Source organism: Phocoena sinus, chromosome 9 (assembly GCF_008692025.1).
Source record: "Phocoena sinus isolate mPhoSin1 chromosome 9, mPhoSin1.pri, whole genome shotgun sequence".
NCBI lineage: Eukaryota > Metazoa > Chordata > Mammalia > Artiodactyla > Phocoenidae > Phocoena > Phocoena sinus.
This window is the reverse complement of record NC_045771.1, coordinates 21,004,943-21,030,161: the sequence shown is the minus strand read 5'-3', so window position 1 is coordinate 21,030,161 and position 25,219 is coordinate 21,004,943. Positions and strand designations below refer to the sequence as shown.

The window sequence follows — 25,219 nt, the reverse complement described above, 5'->3', positions numbered from 1 at the left end:
CTTCTGATTCAAGGGGGATATTCTCGAGGAAAATACTTCTTTCTCAGGATGAGTTGGTGTACATCCCACCTTACTTTTTCCTGTAATGCCCTCTTTTGCTTAGAAATGTCAAATAGGGCTCAGAGGAGGGGCAGATCTGACTAGGCTACTGGAAGGAACTGACTCAGTTTTCAGTTAACACGTCTCCACTAAAAGGGGATATGAAATAAAAACGGGGCCAGAAAAAAGATGGGTGGTTACTTAAGAAAATGAAACAGATCGGTGAGGGAATGTTTCTGTATGTTCATTGTGATTACACAATTCTATGCCTTTGTCCAAAACACGTAAACCTGTACACCAAAAAGAGCAGGTGGACTGGATGTAAATTAAAAGCAACTAAATAAATGTGAAACAAGACCAGTCCTTCGTTGGTAACCTGCAGAGTGGATGCCCTCGTGGTGAGGTCTTCCGGGCACCTCTTCCAGCGCTGCCACTGACCAGTACAGTGGGCCTGCCTCCGGCGCTGTGTCCCTGCCACAGGAGAAGGAGGGCCACAGTCTGAGTGTCCCTCTGGCTCTGCGTGAACTCCGTGGTGAGGCGACTCCATCACAGCGCCGTGCCCAGCGGAGCGAGAGCCCCACTGCTGCTCCTTGAATGAGCTTAATCTTGCACACTGCTGCATGAAGTGCAGATGCTCTGATCTTGTCCTTGTCAGAGTCATTCAGTCAGGCGACACTCACTGGATGTCTACCTTGTGCTGAGGACACGGAGTAGTGCTGGCACTTGGGCAGAAATAGGAGACGCAGCCCCTGGGCTCGAGCTCCTCCCTCCTTCAGTGGGGGAGGCAGCCTGTAAACAAATGATTAGAGCACATTGTAATTAATGCTAATAGAGGAGCATGCATACTGCTCCAGGGGCACGGGGGAGGGGTGACTCGCTTAGCCTCCAGCCACCACCCTCCAGCTGCTCCAAGAGTTCCTGTGCTTTTGGGCCTGAAGAGAAAGAGGCTTTGCCCAAGAAGGCACTGATGCTTGGTCAGCTCAACGCATCATCACACACACAGACACACCTCACACACATCATTCACAATACAGCACACAGATACAAGACATCACACACAGGCACAACACATACAGACACACATCACACACAGGCACCTCACACTTCACAGACACACACACCACAATCATACACAAGACACACATCACACACAAACACACATCACGTACACACATCACACAGACACATCACACGTATACCGCATACATCACACACATCACGTATCACACACACAGACCACCCCCCCAAAGACACACACCACAGATACTACACAATCACACACATTACACACACAGACACATATCACACACACACATGCACACACACACCCCGAAGACCTCCCCTTCTCCTATAGGATGATTAATGTCAGCCCTGCCCCCTCCTCCTCGTGGACCACAAGGGAAACAGCCCAGGCGCAGCTTGAGTTGGTAACGCCCCTGGTGGGTTGGGTAGTGGTTGTGGGTGAATTCCTGCATCTCACTACGGTCCTTCCTAGTGCCTTTTCCTCACAGGCCGCAGCAGTCTAGGCTGCCCGACAGTCACCATGGCAACGGTCTTCCTTGCCATCTTCTATAGTGCAGGGGCTTCCTTGCCAGAGTACTGGCCCCTGACCAGCGCCTAGCCAAGCCGCAGGCTCTGTGTCCGCCTCTCTGGGTTGTTTCAAGGCCTTAATTTTTGTGCCAGGTATCAACAGTGGACTGGAGCACGTGGAGCTCTGCTTGTCCAGGCCTGATCCCTCAGCTTCCTGTTCAGTTTCAGGAGCTGCTGACAGTAGCTGCTCTGACACAAGGTGACTGAAGAGGTCCTGAATGTTCAGACTGTCAGCTGCCAAGGACAAGGTGGCCACGCCAAAGAGATGAGCTGGGAGCTAGTGCTGGACAAATTAGAGCATGTTGATTGCAGGGTAACCGGGACGGCAAAGAGACTGATGTGAGGAGTGAACGAAGGAGCCAGTGATGCAGGGATGCACAGACTGAAGGAGAGAAGTATCACAGGGAACAGCCCCACTGACCAGGTGTTGTACAGAAAAGGGAGCAGAAGCAGTCTGTGGGGCGTCTTTAGTATCTCTTGGGCCAAATGATGGGTAGAGAAAAGGCCACAGAAATTGCTTCTCCTTCCTCATGCTTCTGAAAAGTCTCCTAAGCCTTTCAAAGGTGAAGGCGCTGCCTTTGAGGAAGTGAGCTCCTTGTCAATGCAGATAATCAAACAGAGGCTAGGCGGCCATTGGGTGGGCATTCAAGTATGGGATGCACCTTAACTGTCTCATCCAAACCTGACTGGTCTTGCCATTGTCCTGCGAGTAGCTGTGACGCCCATGGTGCCCACTTTCTTACCTGTGAAATGAGGGGTGGGACCAGAGCATGACTCAGACCTCTGTATGTTTCACAGCCCTGTGTTCAGATCCCCCTTTTTTTTTTTTTTTAAAGAAACTGTTTATTTTTCATCAACCTATTTCCGTTTTAAGAGTTTGTGGAAGAACAGTTTAAGACCACTCAGTGGTTGTTCCTACCCACTCAGTGACCTGAGCCGTGGCAGGCTGAGCACTCCAGTCTTCAGTGGGGAACTGCTGAACAGGCACAGAGGGCACCTGCACACCTTCGGACCAGTCCGCTGCCTCAGGCTGAGGAGCAGGGAGCTCAGGAGGTGGGGCGGTCCATTCGCCCTGAAATTCCTCCTTGGTCACAGCCTTCTCAGCTGCCGCCTGCTCTTCCATTTCAGTCTCTTCAGGATCTCTGTAGAAGTAGAGATCAGGCATGACCTCCCATGGGTGTTCACGGAAGATGGTGCCACGCGTGCGCAGAACTTCCCGGGCAAGCATCCACCACATCAGACCCACTGAATGAGCTCCCTTGTTGTTGCATGGGATGGCAATGTCCACATACCACAGAGGAGAGTCTGTGTTACACAGAGCAATGGTAGGCAGGTTAACGTAAGAGGCCTCTGGGAGAGGCTGGTGGTCAGCCCTCGGATCAGTAACCACCGACCAGAAGTCTTGGCTCCCAGAAGCCTGCCTGGATCTGGTTAGTGAAGATGCCAGGAGAGAAGCAGCCAGCAATAGGAGTGGCTCCAGTGGCAGCAGCAAACTTCAGCACAGCTCGCTGGCCGGTATTCCTGGAGGATAGGACACTGACATCAGCTGGGTTTTCAGTGGCAACAATGGCACGAGCTGCCAACAGAAGCGTCTCCCAGGTTCTCTTCAGATTTATGATGTAGATGCCATCACTTTTCCTTTTGTAGACGTACTGTTCCATTTGGAAGTCAAGGTTGGTGCCACCTAAGTGGGTTCCTGCTGCAAGGAATTTGAGGACATCCTCCTCCTTCATTTGCAGGACATCAAGGGCTCCGGACATTGTGAAAGTTTCCCTTTAAGTTACGACGGGAATCCAGGACAAAGCCGTATGGACCCCTATCTGGCACGGAAAGCAGATCCCATTTTTTAAACCTGATTCTGACTACATGACACCTCATTTTACAGGTTTAAAGCACTTGCTATTGTTCTGAGCACTTTCCTGTTCATGATCTTATGATCTCTTCCCCATTGCTCTCTGAAGTACATAGAGCCGATATGATCACAGAGGCAGGGAAGGTTCTGCCTTCTGAAGGCTACCAGTAAGTTAGCAGTAGAGCCAATGCAGAGGCCAGGTCTTGGGTGTGCCAGCCCACCGTCCATTCTTGCCCATGGCATGTTCACTGGGCAGATGAGCCCGTGGAGAGGGGTTATCAGCAGTACCGTGAAAATAAAAAAAATAAAAGTCTGGCTGTCGGTTGCTTTCAACTTTGAGTTTGCTGCTAAACTCCGAGACACAAAGTTGCTAACTATATGTGTGTGAATACATGGGTTATGTAAAAGTGATTTGTGCCCATGGATCTGGGTGGGGTATAAGTTGAATAATAAAAGTGTCTAATAAGCCTGAACTGGTCTCCCTTAAAACTTGTGGCAGTGCTGAGAAGGGAGGGGCTGGCTACTGGGTCGGCTTGGTATTGCATCCAAGCTGAAAATTCAGCAGGCGTATGGAAACATCAAATAAGATCTCACCGCTCTAATTCTTTACTCAGGCCCCTGGGGAATAATGCATCCAGTGCAGCAACCCATTATCCCTGTGTGCTATTGTAAGTCCCCTTTCTCTACCTTTTTAAAAATCACTGTCTCTTACTTTTTTTTTTTTTTTTGTGGTACGCGGGCCTCTCACTGTTGTGGCCTCTCCCGTTGCGGAGCATAGGCTCCAGACGCGCACGCTCAGTGGCCATGGCTCACGGGCCCAGCCGCTCCGCAGCATGTGGGATCTTCCCAGACAGGGGCACGAACCCGTGTCCCCTGCATCGGCAGGCGGACTCTCAACCACTGCGCCACCAGGGAAGCCCTGTCTCTTTCTTTTAATAAATCCAACCAGAGCAATGAATGCAAATGTGGAACCGTACAGTATGTGTGTATCTGCTGGACTCGTCAGTGGATGATGGCTTTGCCCGTGGGAAACTCTCCGCGCTGACCTAACCTTTGTCTCCAGGTGAACTGGCATAATGATGAATCTTGCAGCACCCTACTCTTTCTTTCCAGGGGCTCCGATGACCTTTCCTCTTCTTCACCAGCTCTTGGTAAAGTGGGAGGAAGGGCACAGCCCTCCGGTTCCGCTTAGGGTTTGTAACCTGAAGCCTGAGGCTTGTTCACCTGTGTGATGTAGGGACAGTGACTCAAGGGTTGAAGGAAGAGACACAGGTGATGGAAGGAGGAGACTCACCAGGCAGGCCAGCCGTCTTGCCTTTGGGAGGGGCCAGAGGTCTTCGGGAACAGGTGGGACTATGGTCCAAGCTGGACTCGGGGGGGCGGGCAGCCTCCGTGGTGGTGGTGGAGAATCCGCACATCTGGGAGGCCACGGAGTCCCAGACAGTGTTGAGGAGCCGTGAGGTCCTGGTCCTTCCTCAGGATTTGTGTTGCATCTACTCACCTTAGATGCTGGAAAAGTTGGGGCGGGTGGCAGAAGGTGAGCTGCTGGGGAGACAGAGGTGCTCTGGCTTGGTGGGACTGTCCTACTGGCCTAAGCAAAGCCCAGGAATGCTGTCTTCACTCTGCTCACTAAAGCTCTGGCTTCTTTTCCTAGTCAGAGCCATACAGGGTAATCTGGTCATCCCTGCAATCATCCTTACATTGACGAGGTCACTGCTGCAGCTCCCCTCCCATGGCCTTTCAATGTCTGCTTGCTCACTTCCAGGATCCCAGCCCACCCAGGGGCCCTGGCCCGCGTTGGCTAGATCCAGTAATAGAAAGTCCCTTACTTATGTGGAGCTGAACTCCACTGCCTTTCATCCTCCACCATTGGTTCTTGGTGTTAAGCTGGAGCTATGTGACATAAATCCAGTCACCCCCATGGGCCATCTCCTCAAACGTTTGAAGACAGATGTCCCATCTCTGCTGGGTCTTCTCTTCTCACGATGTGGTTGTCAGACCCCTCACCACCTGGTCACCCTGTTCTAGGGGTGAATCAGTTAGTAGGTCTTTGCTGTGTTTGCACTGTGGAGCACAGGTGTGAACGTCAGTCTACACTGAAGGAGGCTTCTCATCCTTGGCAAGCAGGTACCCCCGAGAGGACCACATCTGCTTTCCAGGGTAGGCTTTGGCATAGACACTCCTGCCCAGCCAGCATTCCGCATGAAAAGGTGGAGGAGGCAAAACCTCTGAGGGTAGAGCCCTAGAGAGTAGCACCCGTGAGGACCAGACCTGGAATCGGAAACCAGGATACCGCTCCCCTCCGCAAAGACCCAGCGTTCACATCAGCGATAGACTTCCGTCTTCCCAATATGAGTGGCCTGGATCCTTCCCCAAATCAGTGCAGGGCTCCCAGAGGGCACAGCATCCACTGATCTCCCCTCAAGCCACTCGTCCACTCAGGATGTTTAAAATGGCAGGCACGACTATGACCTCACCCCGGTGGCGTGAGGCTGACTCATGCAGTGTCTTTAAGCCGACTGAGCTCATTGAGAGCACGGCCAGATAATGCTGGCTGAAGGAGACTCAGGTCTGTTGCTGTCATCATTGCCGTAGCTTCTTGAATGGTTTATTGGAAACAATCTTCAATTGTACCGAATAGCTGCAAGTACAGTGCAAAAATCCTTTTTCTTCCTCAGCTATTTCAGAGTATGTTGCTGACATGACGCATGACATGAATACTTTAGTTTGTATATTCTACAAGCAAGGACGTGCTCTTACGTGACCATAAACAATCGTCCAAGGCAGGAAGTGACCTGATTCATTACTAACATTTAATCCTCAGACCCCAGTCAAGTTTGGCCAGCTGCCCCAGTGATGATCTTTAGAGTGAAAGGATCCAGTCTAGGGCCACACACTGCCTTTCGTTGTTGTGTCTCCCTAATCTCCTTCACTCTGGAACAGATTCCCGGTCCTTTCTTAACTTTCCAGACATTGACACTTTTGAAGACTCCAGGCCAACTCTTTTGATTAATGTCCCTTACATTGGGTTTGTCTGATGTTTCCTCATGATTAGATTCAGACTGTGCATCTTCGGCAGGAGTTTCATAGAAGTGATGCTGTGCCCTTCTTATTGCACCTTATCAGGCATCCCATGATTCTGATTTGTCCCAGACTTGGTGATATAGACTTTGATTACTTTTGTTTAAGGTGGTGTCACCAGCCTTCTCCACGGCAAAGTTACTCTTTTCCTCTTTGTAAGTAACCATGTGTGGAGATGCTTTGAGATTAGGTGAATATCCCATTCCTTATCAAACTTCAGTTTATTCATTTATCCATATCAGGATGAACTTGTGTTTCATATTTTATTCAGTGGATTGTACCTTCTTATTATTATGTCTTTTGATGCTGAAATTGTCTCAGAGTTGCCCGGTGGGAATCCCTCCAAGCTAGCTTTAGTGTCCTTTTCACAAGTCCCCATCATTCTCTGAGTGCTTCCTTCCTTACGGTAAAGTAAGATATTCCAAATTCGTATTGTACTTTCCCTGCCCCTGTCTGGAATCAGCCCATTTTTCAGGGAGCCCTGATTCCTTTCAGTGGAGAATGGTATTTAGAAACCAAGATCTAAGGGCTAGGTGTGCTCATTGGTACTGGGGTGGCTCCCAGACCCTCTTGGTGGACAGAGTGGAGAAATATGTGCATGTATGTCTACACATACAATGGCATGTGTATTTATATGTTTATCTAACTAAATAGTAAAAAGCATCAGTTCACATAGATACCCCAGATTCCAGTCTAACACCTCAGGATTCACTTTAGTTTTCATCCTTTTTATGCCTGTAGCTTCCTTCTCTAACAGTGGGAAATCTGGCTCCTGTTTATCTTTCTTAGTTGATCAATCTCCCCTTATGTAATCTTCTATTGCCACCATCACCCCTTCCTGGCACAGATGCCCTCCTCATCCCTCTTGGCCTCCCAGCCTGTCCCAGGCTGTCCCCCTAACCTGGTGAGGAAGACCCTCCCAATCCTCTTAGGTACCCATACCCCTCGCCTGGCTGCCCCCTCCTGGGACTCCCTCCTTACCCTCTGGAGCTCCAGCACCCCACACCAGGCTCCCCCTGTGGCCCTCGTCCCATGCAGGAACCTCTCACAGTGTTCAGACTCCAGACCCTGAGCTGAGCTGTCCCTTGGTTGGGTCCTCCTCTCCACACTTGTGCTCCAACGCTTGGCTCTGGGCCACTGGGTCTCCCCAGTGCTGTGGCACAGGTGCCCACTTTTCTAGGACGCCCCCGTCAGCACCCCCCCCCCACCCCCCCCCCCCACCCCCGCCGTTTGTTTGTGGCCTGAATAGTTCAGGAAGAAAAAGAATAGGAAGAAAGAAGAAAGGTTGCATCTGGGATTCTTAACTGCTGTCACCAGGGGGTCCTCCCTGCTCTGTTCAAATGAAAAGCTCGGGACAGCTGCCTGGCAAATGCTGGATTTGTAAAGGCCTGTGAGCAGGGCAACCTGCACTTTGGCACGTTAAGGTGAAGTGCAGTGGGGACTGAGGCGGCCTTTGGGTAATATGTAGATTATCCCATTCTGAGGCACATTAACGAAGTGCTAATTGTGCTTTCTGAATGCAGTTTGGTGCCAGTTGCAGGAATAACTCTGGCACCTGCTTGGACTTTAGACTTGCAGATTAACTCAAATGGAAAGAGTAGCAAAACAGGGAATAATTTGTTCTCTAATAAGGCACTTGGAAGCCAACTCATTTCTACAGTTGGTGTCAGAAAAGTGCAGCCCAGTGATTGGAACAGGAAGCTGTGTATCTGGTGTGCGGGGTTCTATGTTGTTTGTGCCAACTTGCTGAACAGTCCAGCTCACTTTGCATCCATTCTCCTCAGTTTACCTTCCCACTATTAGGGATGAGAAGAATTTTATTTACATAGGACAAATTGGATCCAGAGAGCTCTGTTTTCTGTCCTTGTCACTTGTACTCATGTGGACAGCTCCAATAAATTTGATGAGAAGGCAGAAGGGCAGGAAACGGGTATCTTCATTTATGGGCGATTCTCTCAGGATGTGATTCTCAAAGTGGGGTCCCTGGACCAGCAGCATTGCCTTCAGCTCGCAGCTGGTTGGGAATGCAAATCCACAGGCCGCCCCTCCCCTCACCCCAGACCTACTGAATCAGAAGCTGGGGATGGGGCCCAGCGGTCTGTGGTTTAAAAAACCTGTGGCGTGATTCTGATGCACGCCAAAGTTCGCCATGCGCTGATTGCTCTAGGAAATGTGGCCCAGTTCAGTCACGCAGGGTTTACTGAGCATTTACTACTAAGTTACTCAGCATGTGGTTCCTGAGGTCCTACTGTGTGCCAGTAGTGGGGCTGAATTGTGAACAAGGCAGCCATGGTTCCTGCCTTCCCGGGGCATGTTGTCTCATGACTGATGCATTGAACAAGCAAACAGGTGGGATGCTAGAAGTGAAACCACAGGCGCTTGGTGGTAGAATCGTGGAGGGTTCCTGGTTTAGTTACACAGGGGAGTCAGGGATGGCTACTCTGAGCAAATGACATCTACACAGCAGCCATGCTCCCTGGGAAGCCATGGAAAGTTGGCTGGAGGGAGGAACAAGGTAGGGAAGTTTGTGAACCCTCCTGTATCCGTGAAGGCAGTCAGAAGAGTGCTGGCTTGAAGCCCAAGCTGCAGGAGCCGGAGTGTGGGCTTGAGTCTCTCCTTCTTCCTTTCCTTGCCTTTGCTCTGATACGACTTTGGAGGAGGGGCTGTGTCTCCCTAGCTCGGTGGGGGGAGGGGGGATGGGGGCGGCGGGGGGGAGCTCTGTTTATTATCCAGCCGGTGGAGATAGCATCATCCTCATTTTCCAGGGGCCAGGTATGTGCAATATTAAAAAGGAAGTCATGTGATTTGCTGACAGTACTTAATGGGTAATTCAAGGGACCTTATTATTCCTATACATCATGTCTGGCTTGTGACAGGCAGCAGGGTTTCTGGCACAGAGGGGAAGCTCACGTGCCTTCAGTTTGGGTTTTTCCTTCCTTCCTGAGGTGACACCCGGCATCCAAGTCCCTATTTGAATGGCTGGTCCCTGAAGCTTCATCAGGGACCACTTGGTGCTGAGGTGGGTATTAAGGAGGCAGTGGAGTGGGGGCGGTCTCTGAAGGTAAAGGCTGGCCCACTGCTCTGTTGGTGGTTGAATAATGTTGATCAGCCCAAGGTCTCCGACAGAGAAAGCTGCCAGAGATGCTGTTCCCAAACCCACTGACTGCTGACCATGTGGGCAGAGGACAGTGTGCTTACATTTTTACCAGAGTTGGGTCAGAGGCTCTCTTTTTGTTTTGTGATGAAGGGCACATATGTATCCCCAGCGATATTTCTCACAATGCGTGTATGTGGACGGGGGCTCCTCTCATCCGCTTGGGAGGCACTCTTGACCTCTGCTTCCCCAACATGGTGCCTGGCAGATGAAAAGACAACCATGGGATGCCTGGATGAATGAATAGATGAGCAGAAGAATTGGGAATTGCCCTAAAGGTCGAGGGACCAGGTCTTTAGAGCGGGGACAGTCTCCTCCCAAAGAGGACAGACATTAGGGCAGTTTTCATGTGCTTGGTTGCATTATTCTGCCCCTGTTATATATGGAGACCCAGTTAAGAGTTCCTGAGCTCTTGGAAGGGTGGTCTCAGTGGTGAAGTGCATACGCCTAGCACTGTGCCCGGTGCAGTTGGGCTTTCAGAAGCTGTTGCTGAATTAATGCAATCCATCATGTTTTTCTTTGAGGTCAGGGATTATTATTTCTAATACAGTCATCTTCCCGGGGCTCCCCCTGGCTGTGTGGATAGGGGGTGCTGGGCAAGGCAAACTGCAGAGTGGGGAACCCTTGCTCACTTCCTTCTCTGCAGGGAATGTCACAGGCAGTGTTATAGGGAAAGATGGCCTAGCAAGGGCAGAGGACATGAACGCTTTCTGGGCTGCCCCAGTGCTTTTCCGTCATTCCTCACTTTCATACCTTGTGCAGTTTTTGCACCTTGGAAAACAGATATTGCCTTGTCTGTTTGTCTACACCAGCACCTCTGCCAAGGATACTGCCCAGCTAACCATCCTTGAGGCCAGGGGAGCTAGAGAAATTGTGCCTTTTTAACCCCATGATTGGGAAATTCTGACCATGTCTGCCATTCCTCTTACCTCTTGGTCATCCTGAAGGAGGCTAGGAAGGCCCATTTGTATATGGAGATAAGCTGGCGTGAGATAAAAATATATCTGCACAGCATTATTCTCTCTCTCTCTCTTTTTTTTTTTTTTTTACAGTGTGCCAGTATGTTACATGTATTATATTATTTCTTTTTTTTTTTAACATCTTTATTGGAGTATATAATTGCTTTACAATGGTGTGTTAGTTTCTGCTTTATAACAAAGTGAATCAGCTATACATATACATATATCCCCATATCTCTTCCCTCTTGTGTCTCCCTCCCTCCCACCCTCCCTATCCCACCCCTCTAGGTGGTCACAAAGCACTGAGCTGATCTCCCTGTACTATGCGTCTGCTTCCCACTTGCTATCGATTTTGCATGTGGTAGTGTATATATGTCCATGCCAGTCTCTCACTTTGAAAAAAAAGTGGTCATGAAGAACCTAGGGGCAGGATGGGAATAAAGATGCACAGCATTATTATTAATAGCCAGAGGTGGAAGCAACCCAGGTGTCCACTGACAGATGAATGGATGGATGAACAAAATGTGGTCTGTACATACAATGGAATATTAATCAGCCATAAAGGGAGGAATTCTGACAAATGCTGTAACATGGATGAACCTTGGAGATATCATGCTAAGTGACGTAAGCCAGACATGAAAGGACAAATGCTGTGTGATTCCACTTATATGAGGTCCCTAGAGCAGTCAAATTCATGGAGACAAAAAGTCAAATGGTGGTTTCTTGGGGAGGGGAGAATGGGGAGTTAGTGTTGAATGGGGGCAGAGTTTCAGTTGGGGAAGACAGCAAAGATGGGATGGATGGTGGTGATGGTTGCACAACACTGGGAATGTACAGAACGCCACTGATCTGTACCCTTAAAAATGGTTAAAATGATCAATTTAATGTTATGTGTATTTCACCACAATTTTTAAAATGTCTGCGGAGGGGCACGTTGGTGCTGCAGGTCGGGCCTTCTAGATGCAGATGCTGGGGTGGAGTTTGGGCTGCAAGGTGACTTTGGGGACCCACACTTCTGAAGGACAGGGGAGGAGGTAGGTTTGGGAAGAGGAGGACGTTGGACTGAATCTGGGGTGCGGTCCCCAAAGCCTGGGGCTCTGGCCTGAGGACTCCTCGTCAGGCAAAGGGACCTGGCCTTTGATACTCGTACTTGTTCGCTCATCCCCCTGAGGGCTCGGTGCCCTCAGCTGAAGCTGACCTCGACCACAGAAGGGGACCTGTGGCACTTTTCTGTGTCTACCACGATTGGGAAATCAGAGGCCAAAGAGTCATTTGCAGGTTGGTTAAGGCATAACTACCTTCATTTAACAGATTGCTGTCACTGATACTCAGTCAGGGGAGGTGAAGTAACTTCTTCTATCAGTGGGCAGGTCTAGAACCTTATGCTCCCAACTCTTGGCCCACCCCCTATCCAGCTGCCTCACTGGTCCAGTACTCAGATCCTACCTCTGTCTTGTCTCTGACCTATGGGGTGATCACACCCATTTTACCTACCTTCTAGAATTTCCAGGAAGACATAGGTACCCGAAGCGAATACACTTGAATCACACACCATGAATGGGGTATCGATAACACAGCAATAACAACAACTCAGACATGAATGGGTTGGCGCGCTAATTCCACTGGTGGCGACTCACGGCGTCTTTGTGAGAATCACGGGTTTCATATTTGTATGCCTTGTGCATTGAGTCCCACACATTTATTGAGCACCTACTAAGTGCACAAGACTCTGCATGACCCAGTGAAGGACACAGCGTGGTGCCAGCCCTGGAAGATGTGCTCCTCTGGAGGGGCAAGACAAGCTAAAGGACAGGGCCAGGCAGCAGTGGAGAAGTGCCCAGTGAGTGGGGTCGACACGTGTGAAGAAGATGCGGGCCGGGGCACCGGCCTCAGCACTCTGAAAACACGGCTCCCCCACGGGATGCTCGAGGGCCATGGGATTGTCTACTGAACAAACCCTTAATGAAAAAGCACAGTTTAGCCAAAAAGCCAATATACAGCTCTCTGCCCGGAGTCTCAAAGATTTTGAAACCCTTCAACTCCATGCCAGCATTTGCATCCAGAGGGCCCAGGCTTGTTCCTGTGCGGACCCACTTGTATCTCACTCCAAGCTGGCACTGCCAGCACATGGGCCTTTCTGGTCCCCTTCAGCAGAGTGACAGAGAGCAGATTGTATTATTTCCTAGGGCTGCAAACCGGGTGGCTTGAAACAATAGAAGTGTATCGTCTCACAGTTCTGGAGGCTAAAAGTCTAAAATCAAGTGTCGTAGGGCCACACTCCCTCGGAAACCTATAGCGGAGAATCCTTTCTGGCCTCTTGTCGCTTCTGCTGGTCTGCCCGCAGTACTTGGCGCTCCTTGCTTGCAGCTGCAGCTCTCCAGTCTCTGCCTTCGTCCTTACATCGCATCCTCCCTGTGTCTCGCCATGGCCCGTGCAACTTCTTAGAAGGACACCCCAGTCCTGTGGACACCGTATCCACCATGACCTCATCTTAACTAATTACATCTGCAGTGACTCTATTTCCAAATAAGGTCACATTCTGAGATACCAGGGATTAGGACTTCAGCATATCTTTTTTTTTTTTTTTTTTTTGGAGGAAAGACACAATTCAACTCAGAGCAGAAACCCAGAAAATACATTAGGTATGTCCTGGACACATGGTAGAAAAGGGTGTGTCTGATGTGGGTGTGTTTTCCATGAGTGTGTGTGGAGGGTTGTTTTGCCTCAGAGTTGATGGGACACCAATATGTGTAAACTTTGACAGACACACTGGGGTACTACTTACATTTTTATTCTCAAAGCCAATTATTTAAGTAAAAGCATATGCTTTGATTACGGCCTTAAGTGCATTTGGGGTGCTCTTTCCTAGGATGTTAAGTGTAGCAAACACTTTACTAACTCTGATCAAGGCCAAAGGCCATAATCATAACGGTTCCATCCTGGAGAACTGAGGTCCAAGCGGGAGCAGGCTTAATAGGTTTCCTCCTCCTTTTAGCTGTTGTGGGTATTTGCTGGCGGTTAGTTGTTAACAGCATAAGCACCTACCTATCTCTGCATGTGATTGTGTGTGTGTGTGTGTGTGTGTGTGTGTGTGTGTGTGTGTGTGTGTGTGAGATTATTCATTCTCGTCTCTCTCCACACATTGTCGATGTGTGAGGTGTGAAGGGCACACAGAGAAGAAGGACAGCATCTTTGGTTTGAAAACAATCTCCAAAACAATGGAATGTCAAAAACCAGGCAGAGGCCAGAGGGGATTCTGTATGTCAAGAAGGACACACCAGTGGCACTGGTTGTATTCCCTGGCTGCGTTCCTTGACTGAGCAGACCTCTTACCTGGCTGTCTCTTCTCTCTGGGAAACTCCCTCTCTTTTCCCAGGAGGTGCCCTGGGTCAAGGGCACTTTCCGGAGTGGAACTTTCTACAGCTTCGTCAAGTTCTTCCCAGCCTGGTTGCTAGGCAATGATGGTGCGCACTAGAGGGGCTGCTCCTGCCTGGGTGGCTGGCTCACTATCCCATCTGCAATTTAAATTCCCTGACAGGCAGAAGCAGCCAAGCTGTTCACTTGAGATTGCAAAAAGTTAGATTGAAATACAAGGAATATCCAGTGCCTGAAGCCCTTCATAAATTTTGCCTTGATAGTAACTGGAAGAGAGACGGGGAGAGACAGGGAGAGAGGGGAAAGTGTTCCACTTTAGACCTGCACAGTCGATTTACATTTGATCGTGTCCCAGGCCTCCCTCTGCCCCCCCGGTCTGCTCTCCTAGCCTCCCCGGGGTTCTTCACATCCCTTTCCACGCATCTCCCTATCCTGCCCTTTGGGTGAGTGAGCCTCTGAGCATCTCTTCTGCCTTTCCGTGGATGTCTGGACAAGAAGAAGCAGGGATGTAGCCACTGGCTAGTCAACCACATCCACAGGTCCCACTGCCACCCCGTTCCTGGGCCCTCCCTCTCCTGGAGTAACCTGCACCCCTCAAAGGCCCGCAATGACAGGTCCCTTGGCAAAGCCCAGAGCAACAGCTGTGTTGACAACAGCTGGATTCTCCAGTCTGCCTGGGCCCTGACTGGCGTCCTTAGGGGGGCACCTGAGGCTGTCTCTGGCCTCAGTGGCAGGGGCTAAGGTGGCAGGGAGTTCGACAGCAGAATCTCTGTAATTTTCCAGCTCAGATCCATGAGGTGAAGAATAGGTGCAGAGAAGGAGCTGCGGAATCTGCTTCTCTGGGGATTGAATTCTGTGATCAGCTCCCCCTTCAATCTCTCTCCTCCTCTCCCTGCTTTCACTCTTGGGCCCTGCCCTTTCTATCTCAGGCTCGTCCAGCTCTTTCTTATTCTCTTTTCTTTCTTTTTCTCCTGGTTCATCAAAGACTGTCCTTGAGGCCTCTGGCATTCCAGCGTCTGTCAGTGGGAAGGGCGGACACAGCTGGACTCTGGGACTTAAGGGAGAAAGCTGTTTCCTCTGCAGGCCACCCTGGTCACCTCCTAGTGAGACATGAAAGTGAAAATGGTGGTCTTGAGGGAACCATACGCAGTTCCTGCCCTCTGTGAGCTTTCCCTCTTAAACTGGATTATTTATACCTAGTGGAATACAAGATTAGGACCATTGTCATACAAAACTACAAGCATCTTGGGCGTTGAGGGGGTTTAAGAGTGAAATTAAACCACTTAACACCTACTAAGATAGTTATGATTAAAAAAACCTTGAAAATAACAAGGTTGGTGGGGATGTGGGGAAATTGGAAGCCTCATGCATCGCTGGTGGGAATGTAAAATGGTTCAGTCACTGGGGCAAATAGTTTGACAACGCCTTAAAAAGTTAAACAGAGAACTGCCATGTGACCCAGCAATTCCACTCCTAGGTATATACCCGAGAGAATTCGAAACAGATACTTGTACATCCATGTGTGTGACACCACTGTTGACAATTGCCAAGAGGTAGAAACAACCCAATGTCCATGGACAGATGGGAGGATGAAGAAAATGTGGTATATATCCATAAAATGGAATATTATTCAGTCATAAAAAGAAATAAAATTTTGACATGTGCTGCAACATGGATGGACTTTGGAAATATGCTAAATGAAACAAGTCTGACAGAAGGACAAATATTGTATAATTTCACTTATATGAGGCACCTAGAATAGACAGATTTATAGAGATAGAAAGTAGAATAGTGGTTACTTGGGATGAGGGCAGGGGGAATGGGGGGAGTCATTGTTTAATGGGAATAGAGTTTATATTGGGGATGATGACAAACTTTTGCGTATAAATAGTGACGATAGTATAAAACATTGTGAGTGTACTTAACGCCATCGAATTGTATACTTACAAATAGTTAAAATGATAAATGTGTATGTTTTGTCATAACCAAAGGGTGAAATGAAGCAGCAAGTCTAGGGGGAAATTCCTAGTATGATAGGGGGAAGGGGAGAAGGAGGTGACCAAGCAGAATCTCTACGCTGAGGGGCATAGGCCTTGCTGGCCCGTGGTGTCGGGAGAGGGGGGCCTAATGAGGACAGTGAGAATGCTGGGAGTGACCTGGGTCCTCGGAGAGCATTGACGACTACTGCCATCATACAGATGACAAAACCAAGGCCCAGAGATCTCCCCAGGGTCTGGAGGGAAAAGAAAAAGGGGGATGAGTGTCTGGCCATCCCGTGGGGAGTAAGGTTTAGGCAAGATGACGTCCCCCCCGACCCCAGTACTGGAAACAGTTGCAAATGTACATCGAGGGAGGCGTGGTGGGAAAGTTGGGAGGACCTACCATGAGGAGGAGGGGCCTGGGGATAGTTAAAAGGCAGCCAGAGCCTTGAGGGGACATTCATGAGGGTCTAAACAGGATTCTGTGCTGCCCACTGGTTTCCACCTCTGGCCACTTCTCAAGTCCAGTCAGGGCATCACCTCACTGCCATGCCCTCCCTGCAACTTGAGCCTTGGAGACTGGCTGCCTTGGGGTCCTCTGTCGCTCTGGATGAGAGAGCAGGGAGAGGAATAGCCTGAAACCAAGGACCAGGCACTCAGCCCAGCTCTGAGGGGCCCAGGAAGTTTTGTGGAGGGCAGGTGGTGCTCTCAGAGCAACAGGTGGAGGCAGACAGGACTTCTAGCATCCGTAACGGCACCGGGGGTGGGATTATAACTGGATTCCCTCTCTCTCTTTCTTTCGTGGTGCCCCGGGAGGACGCATGCTCTCCTTGCCTTTGTCTCCTCACTTCCGTCTCTCCTCCCTCCCCACAGGAAGCCCTGCGGTATGTGACGCAGGTGGCCACGCCTCAATGCCAGTTGTGTTCAAAGCCAGTGGCCCTGTTTTCTCAGGTAAGCCAGAGGAGCTTCCCTCTACCGTTTGATCTTCATGCATCTCGTGGTTACAAATAGCTCAACCTTCCCGGTGCTGACGGCAGCGCTGGGACATTACAGTAATGTGCACATTCAAATCAAGTGCAGGCAGAGATGCTACGGCAGCTTCTCGCCACGAAACACTCAGCCTTCAACAATAGCATTTGGGGTCCCTCTGGAACCTTCCTCCGCAGATGCACCTGGGATACCTCTCTCCCTCTCCGCGCTGCAACCCCGGGAGCTGAGGAGGGGCAAAGATGATTCTTGTTTTTGTTGATGAGGAAATAGAAATTCAAATAAGAGAACATCTTGCAGGAAATAAGAGGGCCAGGACTGTTATCCCAATGATGATCGAGACAGTAATAACAACAGTAATACTTCATGTGCGCTTGCTGGATGCTGCTTCCTGGGGAAGCAGTTTGCCTGCACTGGGGTAGGTGCTGAGGTCAGTGAAGTCCAGGATCTGTCCCAGTCACAGGGACAGAGGGAACCCCACCTCACAGCAAGTTCTCACTAATGCTCCTGACCTCTCTGTCAGGTAAAGTCAACTCAGGGCTGGTCCCAGGACAATCCTAAACTCAGAGAAAGCTGTCCTTTCCCTCCCTGCCTCCATGCCCCTACCTTAGGGTCCTCATGCTGTCGCTGGGACCTTACCCCTGCTCTCTCTTGCCTTCCTGAGCAGAGTTCCCCTCCCCCAGTCCTAGATCCTCTGGACCTAGCTGGGAGCAGCCCCTGCTTTCCAGGAGGCTGACTGCTAAGGGGATTGTCTAGTTTTCGGCTACTGCGTTGCCCCACTACCAGCATTTTTATTTATACAACCTTGGCAATGCCTTGCCTTAAGGTGGGAGCCCAGTGACATGGTTAAGGGCTAAGATGGAACCACCAGCGACATTTCAAAGTCAAGAGTTCCGGGCAGGGAAGTTGGCCCTGGCTCTGTCCACACCTTCCCACCACAACTGCCCATTTCGTGGGAAAGAAAACGGAGCAAGGTAGCATCACCACCATTTGCTAACGCTGCTATGTATATACCTAAGTGAATTTTCCAGGACACGTCTCTGAGTTGTAAGGCAGCGTATTAGAAGGCCCTTTTTGCAGGAGAGGAAACTGAGGCACAGAGAGAAAAGCCTTAGTCAACGATAAGTAACAAGTGGTAGACATAGAACCAGATCCCGGGTTTCCTAGTCCTGTGCTCTTCCTGCTGCTACTCCGCTTTGGCCCAGGTTCAAAGCTGCCAAAATGGACATTTTGTTTTTAACTTTTGGGCTGGCGGGTGACTGAGTGAAATCGTCATGGATGCTGTGGCTCCTCTGGGCTCCTTGTTGGGCTGTTCACTCCATTGGCACAGCTTGGTCTTTGAATAAGTGAGAGGAGCTTCTGGAAATATCAGTACATGGAGAGGACGAAGGGGAGAGGGGCATCTACCTTTGCCCTAAATCCCAAATAAAAGGCTCCCCTGTCCCAGAGAATTAAGGCAGCCCCCTATTTTTTCTCCTCCCCTATACCCACACCCTCCCCATCTGAGTCCTCAGAGGATAGACTGAGCTCAGACACCCAGGGAAAGGAAGGCCTTCTGGTTCCATTTCCACTGACGCTGTTCTATAAGCCCTTCCTCTGGCAGGATGCAGGGCAGTTGCCTGATTTTTCAATGGACAGTCTCTGAGCATGCGCTGGGGGCCGTGCAATTCACTGTGCTAACAGCAGAGGGCGCCCCTGACCTTGGAGAACGAATCATACCCGCCCCTTCCTCAGCCCTCGCGTCAGCCTGGCTTCTTGGGGGCCTTACAGAGGGCAGTGCTCTGGGGGGAGTCCCAGGCACACCTGTGTCCCCGATCTCTGCTTCCTCCCTCCGTGTGCCTCTGTCTTCTGCTCTATCTCCAGGGAAGCAGAGGAACGGTAGGCTGTGGTAGACAGAGGAGAGACAGCTGAGCTGGGCTTGTGGGGACACTATTGCCATGTGGGCACGTTATCTCGAATTAGTGTCCTCATCCGAGGCTTGCCAAGCATTGTCCTCATAGGAGCATCATCAGGACCAGCTCCAAGTGGGAGAATGGATGCGAAGGGTCTGTAAACAGAAGGGTGCTCTAGGGATGCAACCCTGGACCTACCTGAGCGAACTGGGGCAAGTCCTTGGTCCCCGTGTGCAGAGTTCCTGCATAACACGAGGGACTGAACTGGAGGGTCGTCTACCTCTCCAGCCCCTTCCAGGGCTGAAAGCTGGGATTCATGTCAGCACTTTCTCGTTTCTTTCCACGGTTATGCCGGTCCGTGCCAGCACTCTGATGGCCACGTGGCAGAGCTGGGGACGTGTGGGGACCAAGGCGGCACCTGTAAAGTTACACCAAAGGTCTGATGGCAGCAGGGCCATTTCCTCCGTGTCTCAGCGCCCTGTCCTTCCCGCTCACTGGGAAGAGAATCCCTTTGAAGTCCTTACCTCCCGGAAGGAGGTCAGACTTCTTTCCCTTACTGGGGACCTTCCCTGGTCACACTCATTCTATCCCGACGCTCTGACATGGGTGGGGCTTGAGGGGGGCGGTAAAAGAGCCCATGAAATGGTTTTTCTCCTCCAAGGGCAGAGTTGTGGAAAAGGCTGGGAAAATCCGAGCTCTGGCTTTGGCTCTCCCATTACCTCCTTGGGCACTTGGGAGAAATCTCTGCACCTCCGAGTCTCAGTTTGCTTATCCATGAAGTGAGAGTTTGAAGATGGTTTCCCCTGCCTTTCCCATTCCGATGTCTGTGCTCTCTGGGTCCTTGTCAAGCTTGTGTAACATCTGGCTCTTTGAAGAAGGGAAGTGAAGACGGAGGAGGCTGGGAGGGAAGAGATACCAGTAGGAGGAGAGCAGAGAGGCAGGGGTGGAAGGAAAAAAGGAAGGTTGTGCTGGGTTGGTTTATGCCTGCTCAGAAGCGGGCGGCTGACCTTTGAAGACTTGACCCCCCTGGGCTGAAGGTCCTGAGACTATGGGGGGGTGGGGTGGCGATCCTGGTCAGCTAGGAAAACCCATCTTGGTGGCCGTCTGAGTGCCCTCTGTCCATCCATCTAGACAGACTCCAGCCTCTCAAGACATTCAGAAACTGAAACTAGAGCACCTACAGCTCTGGGAGCCTGTGTGTGTGTGTGTGTGTGTGTGTGTGTGAGATGCACAGATGCCCATGGGACAGAAATACAAGCACAATGACACTTGTATGGGCAGATGTCCACGGTAAACATGTATTCAGCCCCCGCACACACAGGGACACACTCATGAGCTCATGTACATACCAAGCCAACATGCCTCCTGTTAGCAAAAGATCACATTGACCCCTAAGGCAAAGAACTGTTTACTTGAAGAAGCATCTCTTAAAACATATTAATAGAATACTTAGGCAGATTTTAACTTTAAAAACCCTGGAGAAGCAGAGACGAAGGTGAAGAGAAGGCAAGGGGGCTGGGGAGTGGGTAAAGGAGGTCTAATCACAAAGCACTTAGCCCGCATGTCTGGGCTTCGGCGTAAGCACCATATTTAATGATACATTCAACCTGATTTTCCAACTCATTGAAAACACTCGCCAGCTGCTGCTGAGTGACTCCGTCTATTGTGTACATGAGCTTGCTCTAACGGGGACCCCTGGAAGGAAGTCTCCAAGGAGAGCTGCAAATGAAAACTGAGCCAGAGAACTTAGGGCTGGGCGTTTTGACTGGGAGGTGGGGAGAATGCAGAGCTGGGGCACAGCCGGGAGTGTGGGCAAGGTTGGGGGTTCCAGAAACTTCCTCGGGCACATCCTGGAGGGGAACTCTTGTAGTGGGCAGTGTGAACTTCCTTCCTCTTGTGCCGCCCCCTCGGCAGACCCATGTGTACAAACACGTGAAATGACGCATGAGGTTTTCTAGCACCTCTCAGGATGGCTCCCCGAGCTGGCTTCTCTTGGAGACGCCTGAACTGTCTGGCCCTGGCATCTGTGAGAAACAGGCGTCACCTTGCAAGGCCCCGTCCCTCCTAAACATCACCTCCCCGGGTTTGTCACGGATCCCGCTCCTCTCTTCTTCCAGCCACTGCACGCTGGGTCCTTAATGCTATAGGCTCCCCCACTGTCCTCTTCTCTGTCCTGTCTGCCTCTGACAAGCTCTTAGAAGGAAGAAGAGGCTTTCCTACTGGCACATGCAGATGCATAGCCAGGTTTGAGGGCTGCTGGCTTGTTGGAAGGTTGGATGGCGCTCCTCCAAGGAACTGAGACCCTGAGCAGTGAAGTTCGAGTCAGAAAGTGGGGATGTATTTACAAGAAGGTAGAGGCAGTTCTGGGTAAGGGACCTGGTCATCCATGGGTCAATTTGACCCATTCACGCTGTAGCCCGTAATCAGCCCTCGGTTTGGGAGGAAAGTTTAGCAAGGCCTCCAAATCTTGCCTTGAGACAAGTGGGACCTGAGAACCCCTACTCCACTATCAGAGACCCCTCGACCTTTGCCTTTAAAGTCCAAAGCCAGGCCCACGTCTGTGAGGGCTGGGAGCGATCCCTTCCCATGGAAATGGATCTCTCCATTTCTGGCCAGGAGATCTGGCCCTGACACGGTTCTGTGGGGACCCAGTCATCAGAAGTCGTCTGTATTAACCAGATTATGTGGCTGTGGATCAGCCAGATGGAGTGGAGGAGGCCTGGCTCTCCCGCGGGGCAGCTGCCGTGTCAGGGTGTGATCTGCTGTCAGTGTCTCCCGCTTCCAAGCACATCACTTTGTCTCTGGCGTGTCTCCATCAGGTGGAGGCGAGGATGGCTGATCCCTCTCATGGCCCGTGCTGGGGCAGGACCTTGTCCGCACAGTGAGTCAGAGAAGGCTGAGCTTGGACCTCTGCATCCCTGCCCCACGGAGCCCCGGGTGACCTCCCAGGGTGCTCAATTCTGGTGGCTCTGCTGTGAGAGAATTATTATATTAGCATGTCTGTAGCGCTTGCACATTCAGTTGAAATGTTTTGAAATCTTCTAATAAACGACTTTGGAGGACAGTGTCTGTAGAATTGTGCAGATGTGACCCTCCTAACTAGACAGGGCAGCTCACAGGCCAGTTAGATGTTGACATAAAGGCCGACGTCCAGAAGAGAGACCAAAGCCTGGTCATCCCGCTGACTAGCAGCAGAATCATTTCCCATAACATATTCCTTCTAGAAAGTCCCTGCTCTCTGTGGTTCAGTATTTCCCTAGTTTTAATTTTATTTCACTACGTAACCTCAATGCCGATTTCTTTTGTGAAACACAATCAAATGTCCCCACAGCACTGTGCCCATCTTAGAAGGGCAATTTGAGCATCGCTGATTGTCTAGACCCTTGGTTGGGGAGGAGGCCAGCTGGACTTAGCAAGACCCTGAACACACCTGGACCATCTGACCCTAGTGAAGCAGACCTCCCGGGAGATCCAAAGAGATGGAGAGATTTTTGTACCCACCTCAGGCCATAGGCTTCCGGAACAACCACCTGCTGTGTCCTTGCTGAGAAGTTACTGTGTTCATGGTGCTGAGCAGTTAGTTGCAGACACTTAAAGCAGTAGGACTTGAAGTTAGATCTAAAGAAGGACTTGCAGCTAGCAGTACTGATAGAGTAAGGACGGCTCATAATCTTTACGTATGATATTTTAAAAATTTCCTTTGAAAGCTTGTAGCATAGGGGAAGGGTGGGATCGTTTTGATGTACATTTTAAAGAAAGGCTTGGAGTACATGAATATCCTGTGAACATTTTTTTACCAGCCCTTCTTCTGCTTTCCAAGATCATACCGAAGCATGATTTTTATGTAAAGTACCCCCATACACACCCCCTGCACACACACTTGGAGCCTGGTAGGCCTGGGCGTTGGTAGCGGGAGAAGCTCGGTGACCTTGGGGATTGCCGCTGGGTGCAGGGACCGCGGTTCTGTGAATCCTCACGAAGCCCCTGGTCCCTGTCAGGGCCCCTCGCTGCCACAGCCAGGCAGGTTTCCCAGCACAAGTAAATTCTGGAGGGGATTGACCTAGTTTCCAGAGTCTAAAGGGCGACAGAGGCCCCAGTCAGAACTTCTGTAAGTGGCCGATAAACAGTGTCTGCTGGAAAAAAATAAATAAGTTCTGCAAAGGAGAGCAGACGTCCTGAATCCCTCTCCTCTCAAGAAGACTGCTGTCTCCCGGAGGGGTTCCCTGAGCTTTACACCTCCCTGTAATGCCTACCATGCTGCTGGGCCGCTCTGACAGCTGGCTCCTCTCACACCCCATGGCAGAGGGGAGACTTCAGGACAGGCCTGGCCAAGTGGAAGGGGGCGGGGGGCTGATGGCCGTGCTTGGCCCTCAGGGTTGAACTTTATTGACTGCCAGCCCTGGGAGGCATAATGTCGCACAAGCACATGCACACATACATGCCTATGACACCTAATTTACATATTAGGGAAACTGAGGCTCAGAGAGGTTCAGTAATTTGAGTTGGCCGAGCTGTTAAATAGGCAAAGCCGGCATCAACACCCAGTAGCCTGAGTTGTTCCAATCAAGTTCTCTTTCTCCCGCTCTGGTGCTATTCCAGCTTTTATCGCATCACAATCACTTGGGGATCTTGTTAAAATGCAGGTTCTGATTCCCTAGATCTAGGGTGGGCCCAGAGATTCTGTATTTGTAGTAAGTTCCCCGGTAATGCCATTGTTGCCCTCCATGGAACAGAGTTTACATAGAGAGAGTCTACTACAAATACCCTGAAGAGGCAGACCCTGGGGAGCACTGCCCGTGAAATGGGAGGCTGGGATCATTTTGGGAAATGGGGAGACGTAAATACCAAGACTAGCTCAGGCCATGGCGGAGGCAGAGAGACCAGGAGTGGGTGGAGAGGGCCGTTGTGCCGTCCGCCCCGCTCCCTCCTTGGGACACTTCTTGGTGTGATTTTCGTGCTGGCCAGGTTTCCTGGGATGGGTACAATTTGTGCTGGTCTCAGTGGATGCCTGGAGCCAGAAATGGCCAGGAGTAGAGGGGTACTACGTCTGCCAAGTTCCATCCCTGGTCCAGGATTCTAACCTGCCAGCTTTTTCATTCACCTAGTGAGTCAGACCCCTGGTAGACTGAATTTTCTAAAAATGTCTGTAACAATATCTTCCATCCTACACACTGTTCTTACAGTGGGACTTTCCATCTAGAGGTGGTGGCCTCTATTCCTTACCCGTGAACCTGAGTGGACGTGTGATTACAGCTGAAGTGCAGCTATGTGTCTCCTGAGGCTAGGCCAACACAGTGGCCACCTGGCTCCCTTGGGACACGTGCTCCTGGGACCCAGCCACCAGGCTATGAGGAAGCCCAACAGCCCCATGCAGGGTTCAGGTGTAGGAATTCTGGCCAACACACCAGGTGAGCCCAGCCAAGAGCAGACCTATGAGTGAACAGGTCTTCAGATGATTCCAGTGCCCAGTCATGAGTCACTCCGGTCTTTGACTCTTTCCACCTGAGGCCACAGACACCAGGGAGCAAAGAAAGCCATCCTTGCTGGGCTCTTTTTGAATTCCTGACCAACAGAATCCTTGAGCATAAGAAAATGTTTTTTGCTAATGTCAGTGCATTTACGGTTGCACGTACATAGCAGTAGTAACCAGTAGCGGCCCCAGAGCAGGGCTGCCTGAGGCCGTGTGGGTGACAAGGCTCAGAAGGGATCTGGGACAGTGAGGATGGAAGTGGCTCAGCCCCTGGGTTCATGAAGCACTTTGTACTTTAAAGGTGCTTTTCCATAGTAATGTCCCATCAACAATTCCCACTTTATAGGCAGGAGAACTCTCTTTTCAGATGATCTTCAAGCCGAAGCTCATGGAGGTTACCAACTTGCTCAAGGCCACTCGAGGCAGGGCCAGGATGACCCCCTGAAGCAGAACTCTTCCGGTAACGCGGCGCTGCGCCGGTCAGCCCTTGACAAATAAGACGCCCCTGCCGGGCGCAGAGCCGCGGATGGCTGGAGCCCTGCCCTCGTCATGATTAGTTAGAGCTTTGCGCCTTTAGTACCCATCGTGGGAGAAGAAAAATCTCTCGAACATTGTTAATAAACAGAGTCAGAGGAAGGCACTGGAACAGGGCAGGTGTTATTTATCAAATGTGAGAAATAAGCTAATCAAGAAAATCAATCCCAGGGTGACTGTTTCACGGGAGGGAGAGGGTAAGTGTGGGGAATTAGCTCACTGGTGCTCCAGGATTTGAAGACGACTAGGCAGTGAGCGGATTTCGGGGTCTTTGAGTCTGTTTGGTAGCAGCTGTTTCTCCCCATCT

At 50.7% G+C, this 25,219-nt stretch overlaps 2 protein-coding genes across 2 annotated transcripts in view; one reads left to right on the top strand and one right to left on the bottom strand.

Annotated features, from left to right (window-relative positions):
• Nucleotides 1-2,521: 2,521 nt before the first annotated feature.
• On the bottom strand, nt 2,522-3,442 carry LOC116759453 (40S ribosomal protein SA-like). The gene is given in 2 exon segments (XM_032643244.1): nt 2,522-3,022; nt 3,024-3,442. Coding segments are annotated over 2 exon segments (867 nt in total). The 5' UTR covers nt 3,390-3,442.
• A 13,475-nt stretch (nt 3,443-16,917) lies between these two features.
• Nucleotides 16,918-25,219, top strand: part of LOC116759652 — a 151,425-nt gene continuing 143,123 nt past the window's right edge. Inside the window, exon 1 of the transcript XR_004351524.1 lies at nt 16,918-16,980. The gene's annotated coding sequence lies outside the window, so the exon portion shown is untranslated. The remainder of the gene's footprint in view (nt 16,981-25,219) is intronic.